Source organism: Orycteropus afer, unplaced genomic scaffold (assembly GCF_000298275.1).
Source record: "Orycteropus afer afer isolate SDZICR_OR568_19922 unplaced genomic scaffold, OryAfe1.0 scaffold00622, whole genome shotgun sequence".
NCBI classification, from domain to species: domain Eukaryota; kingdom Metazoa; phylum Chordata; class Mammalia; order Tubulidentata; family Orycteropodidae; genus Orycteropus; species Orycteropus afer.
Window position 1 is genome coordinate 745,542 of NW_006922209.1, and position 9,535 is coordinate 755,076.

Sequence of the window (9,535 nt, forward strand, 5' to 3'; positions counted from 1 at the left end):
TTATTGCTTCCACTCACACTTTCTTAGTCCTACAAACAAGGAGCACGTGTTGCTTGCCAATATATCCCCACTCAGCACAGCACCTGGCATAAAAATGTATGTTGAAGTAATTAAGTAATTTCAGAAAAGATAAATTCCAATTAGGAAAAAAGGTCTACAGATAGTGTGAGAAGAACTCTGGACTTGGAATGGGAAGATTCTGAGTAATCATTGTACATCTAATACAGAAGCCCAGTGACTTGAGCAAGTTTCTAATTAACTTCAAGATCAGTACGCTCGTCTCATCTCTCGAATTCCTTTTAGCTCAGAAAAATATTACGAATAGTATTCTCCAAGATATGTATATTACTTACAAGAAACTATCCACATTATAGTATTGGGTGTAATAGAGAAGAGTTAATTAAAATCTAACAGTCCCATACAATCATAACTACGTGTGTGTGTGTGTGTGTGTGTGTGTGTTATCATATAAAGCGTAACACCCAAGCCACAACTGGTGAGGTTTCAGTGGCTACAAGAAGTGTGCTTTGGTGACCTCTACTGGTCATGGCCAGTAAAGTCTAAATTTCTTCAGGTCAATTACACCTAACAAAAAAACCAATTCACTGTCTTATAGTCGGATCTGACTCACAGCGACCCCTCCTTGGGTTTCCAAGGCAGTAACAACAAAAACAACAACAATCACTATGGAAGCAGATTGCCCAACCTTCCTTCCAAGGAGTGGCTCGTGGGTTTGAACCGCCAGCCTTCCGGTTAGTCAAAAGCCTTAGGCACTACGCCACCAGAGCTCCCAATGGCCTTATCTGCATGCAAAAGCTAAACAATGAATGAGGAAGACCAGAGAAAAATTGATGCCTTTGAATTATGGTGTTGGAAAGGAATACTGAACATCCCATGGACTGGTAGAAAAATGAACAAATCTGTCACAGAAATACAGCCTGAATGCTCCTTAGAAGTAAGGACGGCCGACCTCGTTTCACATTACTTTGGCCCTGTTATCAGGAGGGACCAGTCACTGGAAGAGGACATTATGCTGGGTAAAGTAGAGGGTCAGTGGAAATGAGGAAAACTCTCGATGAGACGGACTGACAGCGTGGCTGCAGCCGTGGGCTCAAACAGCAACAGTGGTGAGAATGGCACAGGCCTGGGCAGTGTTTGTTCTGTTGTACAAAGGGTCCCAACTCGACGGCCCCTACAACAGTCATGTTTGTGAAGATCCAGGGGAGAGGGGAGGGAAGACTGCCAGCCAATGGTTTTCCCCATGTGAAAATTATATGCAGCTGTACTTGCCTTTAACTAGATACATTAGTGACCTATAGCAAGTACATGATTGAAGGGAACACGGGTAAGGAAGTGGAAATAAACACCTCCAGTCCCTTTCCAGTTAAGACCCTATGATCTTAACTAGCAAAAGCCAAGGAGTGTCACTCAGAAATGCAAATGACTCTGAGATTTAAATAAAGAAAAATAAATTGTTGTAATTCCTAATCCCTACACCTGTGATTCTAATCCCACTTGGGCAGGGTTTGTCTTTGTTATGTTAAAGAGGCCATATCAGTGTAGCACGTGTTTTAAGCCAATCACGTTTCAGGTGTAAAAAGAGCAGATTAGGACAAAGGAGAAGCAGAAAACAGAGAAGTGAGATGCCATGCCACCTGAAGATCACCAAGGAGCCAAAGGAATAAGGACATTCCTCAAGAGTTGGCAGAGAGAAAGCCTTCCCCTCAAGCTAGTGCCCTGAATTGGATTTCCAGCTTCCTAAACTGTGGGAAAATAAATGTATTTGTTAAAGCCACAACTTGGAGTATGTCGGTTACAGAAGCACTCCCAAAACCAAACTCACTGCCTTCGAGCCAGATCCGACTCATAGCGAACCCTCCTTGGGTTTCCCAGGCAGTATCACTACAGAAGTAGACCACCCAACTTTCCTTCTGAGGAGTGGCTGGTGGGTTTGAACCACCAGCCTTCTAGTTAAAGTCAAACACCTTAGGCACTACTCTAACAGAGCTCCCACTATGCTACCAGAGCTCCTAAAGCAGTCCAATACTATGTACTGTCAAACCTCCATTTAAAGGTAAAAGCTGCTTCCCTCCCCAGTTCATCCTGCGTCCGGCAGACAGAAGGTGGTGAAAACAATATGGTGAGGTGAGGGCTGTCTCTAGTTCCTCGCTTTTCACTTTTACAAGGAAGATCTCTCCTGCCCCGCATCCTTCACCTCCATTCTGACCCCTCGGGAATGACTGACTGGCACCCAATAGTCATTTTCCCTCACCCAGGTAAAATCTCTCTCACGGGCACTTTGTGGATCCTGCAGAGAACCCTCCACACGCCTCACCCTAACTGCTGGCAAGCTCTCGTCCCCAGTTCCCTTGGTCCCCAGTTCCCTTGGTGCCAGTGAATTCTCATCTCTGCAGAACGGGTGGCTGGTCGCATATTGTTCTATCCTCAGGCCCCATCCTCTTGAAGGGGTTCTCTTGGACCGAATATTAAAGAAGGACATGTCACGATGATTTCTTATATTATGATTGGAATCTGACAAGAGCCCAAGCTGTTCACTAAAATAGAGAGCAAGTGCACAAGCCTGTGAGTGCACACACGCATCCATGTCTGCATCTGTTTGTTAAGGAGCCCTGATGGCACAATGGTTAAGCACTCAGCTGCTAACCAAAGTCAGCGGTTCGATCACAGCAGCAACTGCACCCGAGAAAAGACCTGGAGATCTGCTCCATACACACTCCCACCCATGGCCGTGGAGTCATTCCGACTCATATCGACCATATAGGATAGAGTTGAACTGCCCTGTAGGATGTCCAAGGCTATAAATCTTCATGGAAGCAAATTGCCTCATCTTTTTTCAATGAAGCAGCTGGTAGGTTTGAACCGCTGACCTTTTGGTTAGCAGCTGAATGTTTAAACACTGCACCAGCGGGGCTCTTTCCCTGAAAGATTAGCCTAGGAAACCCTATAGGCGGTTCCACTCTGTCTTATAGGGTCACTATGAGTTGGAATCGAGTTGATGACATTAGGTTTGGTTTTTTTTGTTCTCGATACTCTGCGATCAGGAATGACTCTTTTTAAATGTTCCAGAAAATTCATGGTGAGCCACGTCCTGTCACCTGAAGCACCTTCTTTGCAAATGAGGTCAAGTACAAGAGCGGTGGACCAAGATCCTGTCATCTGCAACTTTGTGAATGCTAGCCAATCAGAAGTGTCCCAACTGTACCCCACCTTACCTGTGGTCCTTGCCTTGATAACTCTGTAACCCCTCGGGGCACTTGTTAAGGGCTTCTTGACTCTGCGATTCCCCGTGTTGCAAAACGGCTTTTTTGCAATAATAAAACCCTTGTTTTTAATTGGAAACAGAGTTATAGTTCTTTCACCACGACAGCTCATGGATTTGTCGGAAAGAACAAATGCCATGATGAAGTATTCATTGTCTGGCACATTGCAAGCGCTCCGTAAGCGTTAAGCCGAGGAGGAATTAGTGGTTTTTTTCGTGTCTTTGAGGGACCCCCTAGAGAAGGCGAGTAAGGCCTTCTATCACTTCTACCACTAAAAGACTCATACTAAGCGAATCCCAGGGTTTTTCCTCATGGTTCACCGAACAAACTTCCCACGTTGGTACCCTCGTCTAGAGACAGGGCCGGGACTCGATGGAGAACCCCAGAGGCCTGAACACAGCCTGTGATTGACCTGCAGACACCAGCACCGGAACCTAAACTCTTTGACTCCGAGTTTCCTCCGCTTCCGCCGGCGTCTTCTGCTCAGGGAACGGGCGCGAACATAACTTCCGGCTGCCCTGAGCGGCGCCAGCAGCCTATACCAGTGAGACTGCAGTGCGCCGCTCCCTCTGCCCGGGTGGAGGTATCCGCTGTCGTCACCGGGAGGAGTCCGATCCGGCCGGACGCGCGTGATCATGTGGCGGCAGCTGGCTCGCGCCGGTACGCCGTTCTTGCAGGTGCCGCTGTCAGGTGAGAAGTTTTGGTCCTTAAAGAAAACTACTCCCCTTTGCCTCCGCACCCCTAATCCTATACCTCCCGCACCCCAAGGCAGGCTCGGTAAATGGTTGCTGGACCCTCCTTAAGAGGCTTCGCGTTCCCAACGCCTCCCACACACACGGATTTGTGCAGAGAGATCGCAGGCCCGTATAGGGGTCGACGTCCGGAAACCCGATTGGTCTCTTTGGGGCCCCTGTGTGAGCTCACTCCGGCAGGAACTTTGGCACAGACCGTACTAAGCCTGGCGTTGATCCCTTCGTGTTTGGCCTGATTTGTCTCTACAGGTTCTTGGGCCGCGTCGCCCGCCAGTGCTGGCCTGAAGACGCTGCTTCCGGTGCCAACTTTCGAAGGTGAGCGCGTTTGTCGCTGTCGTATTAGTCTTTTCCCTGATGGAACCCAGCAGAGTAGGTGAAGACGTGGTAGTGCTCTTGTGTTTCCTACCCCCATTCAGTAATTGAGTATTTATTGAGGGCATACTATATGCCAGGCAGGTCTCTAAGCACTAAAGATAAAGGGAAGAGAGAATCCCTGCTCCCATGGAGCAGATGTCTAGTGGAGTATCTCCCCAAGGGTCTACCACTGGTGCAGGGAACAGGGTCCACCCTCAGCCAATTGGCCTTGAATTTGGACTCTTCATGTTCTCTCCAAATGAGGTTACATATGTGCAGTCATTTAAAAACGTGAAAAGCAGGAATTTGTTAAATATAAACATTTAAGGCATGCCACAATTTTGGAAATCTGGTATTTTTTTAAATACTGTGAACTACATAAAAGTTCAAAGAGACTTGGACCTCAGAGGGTCTTACCCTGCAATACATAATTATTAAAACTAAATATGCCCTAGAAATATGTATTGACTTGTGAGAGAAAGTATTCCTGTAACAAGTTACTCAGTTGTGGCATATAAAAGTTGAGGAGGGGGGGTTTATCTTAAACACTCCTGTTGTTTTATATTTGACTCTGTCATAGAGCCATGTTTGTTTTACCAGAGAAACGTTTAAAGTGACTTACGGGTTAACATTTCTTTCCTCCATTGTCAAGTAAAGATCATACTTCAGGACAGAGCGTGCCTGGCCTGCAGTTGTGCCCGTCCACCCTCGCTCAGCCCCCCGGCACTCAGCCCCACTGCACACTGCAGGGTCTGTGCAGGTCTCGGAATGAAAAGCCCTGGCCCTATAAAGGGAAGAGCACTGACTGAAGGACTCCTGGGTTATGAATCTCCCCAAGAAAGGAGCAGTGCTGGAGAACTTCAATATTTTCACATACAATATAGTTTTGTTTCGTTATTTTCCTGTACTATGCCCCTTAACATCCAGAGAGGCTGTGTAATATTTTTTTAAAAAAAGGTGTTTTACCCACTGGGTTTCAATCCGTAGTCTATAGGCCTCCGATTCCTCTCTTATGAAGCCAGTATTAAAATCCTAGCTATCTAATGTTCTGTTTCTTGACCTGGGTGATAGTTACGTGGGTGTGTTCATATAGTCACCTTGTGTAATTCAGTTGTGTAATTCATTTTTCATTTGGCCCTTTTTATTTGTATATGTTAAACCTTAATGAAAGTTCAAAAATTAAAAAAAAAAGAAAGATGCCCTATAAAATACCAAGGTTATACATCTGTTGTAAGGAGTAAATGAGATAATGTATATAAAGCATTTAGTTCAATGTCTAGCACACAAGTAAACATGCATCTTCCCATACCCCCCCCAAAAAAAGAGTTACCTAGTGCTGTTCTGACAGGGTCTTATACCACTCTACTTTCCCAAAAAGTCAGTTTTAATGTTGAGCATGGAGTAGGCATTTAACAATGTACCTTGGTTTGCTACTTTCAAGGGAATATTTGCATTAACATTGTCATAGCCAAAAGGTTCCAGTGTCAGTAAAAGCATCCAGAAGGTAAACTTAACATGCCTTTGGAAGTACTTGTCCAGTGTAACTTCCTTTTAAGACTTCCACCCCACTGCTCTTTTTCAGAAGAAAACAGATCTTGGGAGGTGTGTACTTCCATTTACTCTTGGTTATCTGTGTTCCATTTAGATGTTTCCATGCCTGAGAAGCCTAAGCTTAGATTTATTGAAAGGGCACCACTTGTGCCGAAAGTGAAGAGAGAACCTAAAAACCTGAGTGACATACGGGGACCTTCCACTGAAGCCACTGAGTTCACAGAAGGCAGTTTTGCGATCTTGGTGAGTTTAGTAACGAGTTTAGTAACTCTTTGAGTTAGTTCTAGTCTTTTCTCCCGTGTCTGTCAGCAGCCTCCAGTTGCTGTTCACAGTGATGAGCACAGAGGTTGCTGGATAGCCAGTAAACGTTGTGTCATGTTTCTTTTCCTTCTGGAGCCAGTAACGTAAAACCAAAAGGAACTACCTCATTTGCCCATAATGAGACCATCAGATCTTTTCAGATGTATGATAAAAATTAAAATATCCATGGCTTGGGATATGGATAGCTGTTTCCTTACTTTTACTAGGTAGCTTCCATGATGACTTCATAGCAGTAGCTAAACAAATGGACAAGGACTAGGATTCAATCTCCAGCAGGCCCGCTTTGTGGTGTTTTAGAGTCCTCTTCCCACAGCCTTCATGCAGCCCCTACCACCTCTCAGAACCTCAGGCCCACTCCTCATGTCTCATTCCGTTCCAGCTGTATTAGCTTTTACTCAAACTTGCCAAGCCCTTTGCTTTGTCAGGGCCTTCTCATACACTGTTCTCTACCTAGAACATCTGTTGTTGTTTTTCTCTTGATTGGTCCTTATCATTCTGGCCTCAGCTTTAACTCTTACCTCCTCAAAGTGGCTTTCCCTGGCCATCCACTGAAGTGGGTTCACTCTTGTTCTCCTATCACTGTGTCCTAGCTTTTCTTCCATGGCATTTACTAGAACTTAATATTTTCATGTGTATCATGGAAGCCATAGTTACTACAAAAGAAGAGACATTAGAGCCCATTAAAGATACCCAAGTGCCCATGGGGTTCTAATTTTCTCGTTTACTTTTAGGCACTGGGTGGTGGTTACCTCCACTGGGGCCATTTTGAAATGATGCGCCTGACAATCAACCGTTCTATGGACCCCAAAAACATGTTTGCCATATGGCGGGTACCAGCACCCTTCAAGCCCATCACCCGCAAGGGTATGGGGCAACGCATGGGAGGAGGCAAAGGTGCCATTGATCACTATGTGACACCCGTAAAGGCTGGCCGCCTCATAGTAGAGCTCGGTGGGCGTTGTGAATTCAAAGAAGTACAAGGTTTCCTCGACCAGGTTGCCCACAAATTGCCCTTTGCAGCAAAAGCTGTGAGCCGTGCGACTCTAGAAAAGATGCGGAAAGACCAAGAGGAACGAGAACGTAACAACCAAAACCCCTGGACCTTTGAACGCATAGCCACTGCCAACATGCTGGGGATACGGAAAGTACTGAGCCCATATGACTTGACCCAGAAGGGACGCTACTGGGGCAAGTTCTACATGCCCGAGCGAGTGTAGTGACAGTATGAACAATAAATGGACATAGGCTACTGGAAGAGAAGGAATCTTCATCTTTATGCCCATCAGCTTACCCTGCAAGGCATGGAGTAGCCCCTAACATCATCAGAATAGACCCGGTGGCAGTGGGTTTGCATTTTTTTTGGGGGGGGGGGTATGTCATAGCTAAGCAGCAGCATGTGAGGTAACTTTTGTGAAAATATATTACCACATTTTTTTAAGTACATGTATGTATTTAAAATGTATTTAAAATTAAAATTTGAGCATCATGTCAGGGAATAACTTCTCACTGGTCACTGCTAATCCCTTCAGTGATTAAGAAACAGTCCTGTTAGGGGCTCTGGTTCTCCCAAGTACAAGATGAATGTCTTCAAGGCTAAAGCAAATGTTGGCACCCCCCACCTCTTACGCAAGTCAGAACTGAGGGCTCTACTATGTTTTTTATGTATATACACTTCAGGAGCGAGTTTCTATGAGATTTTACTAGTTACAAACTCAGTAGTGTTGGTGGAACAGCGAAGAAAAAAAATGACAGTTCTTAGGTTTATTGATTTAATAGCTATTTATTGATGCCCAGCTACCCATCTCACTCTTGGAGGGAAAATCTTAGACAGTATGGCAAGGAACATATACCCTTGCCTTTTAACAAAAGGAAGCGATGAAAATGAGTTGGAATTGTGTGGCCTAGGTATGAGGTCCTTTGCAGAGAGTGTTTGGCTCTAGCTCTGTGTCTGTGGCATCGAGTAATGTCCTGTGCCACAAAGCACTAAAATCATTGCTGGATGAATGAGGGCCCATGTGATTCAAGTCCTGTGGTTCCAACTGCCCATTTGCCTTTAACAAGGTTAATCTGTTTTTCAGAGCTGGCCAATAGTGTTCTATCCGTTATTAATATTAAGAAAATATAGCTTGATAGAATTACTACACCATTTGCTTTTTAATATCTCACTTATATCCAGCAAAAAAAAAAAAAAAATACTTTCAAGGTAAATCTAAACAGTCCTCAAGAGCTGGGTACTATAACTTAATATACTTCAGTGAACCTTCAATAATGTAGATAATCACTAAAAATTATTCGTATTAGAGTTCATATTCACATGGCCACTTTTAAAGCTGAACACACCTGAACCTTGAATTGGAGACAGCGTTTGCAACAGTTTCTTGTACACACAACGTTGGCCCACAAAGTTAGTTGCAGCTAACAACGTGAATCGGCTAAGAAGTGATGTAGGGCCTAGCCTCACTTCTCTTGCTTACCTAACATCTTCATCTTTTTTGTTATGGTTCATAATCGGATCTGCTTGCTGGAGTGTGGTACTGATGATCACTTGCAGATCAGCATAAATCTTTGGGTCCATTTTAGTTACTGAACGAAACACAACTGGGGCCCATCTTCACAGAATGAGAGGCTGTGATGGTAGAATTCCACCACCACCAGTGTAAAACTAAATAAATAAATAAATAGCACGCTAAGTACATGTTGTGATAATGGGAGCTCTGATGAAGCATTTTTGGATGAGTGGGTCAGTCCATTCCTAAGCAGCTTCATACAACCTGATGCTAAAACCATCTTCCCAGTGATGCCTGAAAGGGTTTAAGAGTAATCCAAGGACTCAGGGGCAAAAGCAGTTTTATGACAGTTGACTAAGTCAGCAAGTGTTTACTGAGCACCTGTAAGTAGCAAGCACTGTGCTAAGCACTGGGACACAGCAGAGAGCAAGATCGACATGGTGCCTGTCCATAGATACTCTTAAGGACGACTACTGGCCTGAAGAAGAAATCAGATGCAGGGCTGATGGAGGTGAGGCCTAGACAGTTAAGAGCAGAAGCAACAAATGCCCTGATCTTGCGGATCAACTTGACAGCAGTAAAAACAACATCCTACTGAACTGGGTGTTCTACAATACCTGCTGCTTCACAGCCATATCCCTGGGGCAGGCTCAGAGTCTCATTTCCCAAACAGGTGTTCAATATGCCTTCTCTACCCTACAGTCCCTTCCAACCATCAGCCCAACCAGCTTATATTACTGGACTCCCTATTCTTCACTCCTGCCCCCCC

At 44.9% G+C, this 9,535-nt stretch overlaps 1 protein-coding gene across 1 annotated transcript; it reads left to right on the plus strand.

The window, feature by feature from the left end:
* The first annotated feature begins 3,916 nt into the window (after positions 1–3,916).
* Positions 3,917–7,476, plus strand: MRPL16 (mitochondrial ribosomal protein L16). Its single transcript, XM_007956431.2, has 4 exons — positions 3,917–3,971; positions 4,283–4,348; positions 6,033–6,181; positions 6,991–7,476. The coding sequence occupies exons 1-4, from the start codon at positions 3,917–3,919 to the stop codon at positions 7,474–7,476; spliced, it is 756 nt and encodes a 251-aa protein (XP_007954622.1).
* The last annotated feature ends 2,059 nt before the right edge of the window (positions 7,477–9,535 follow it).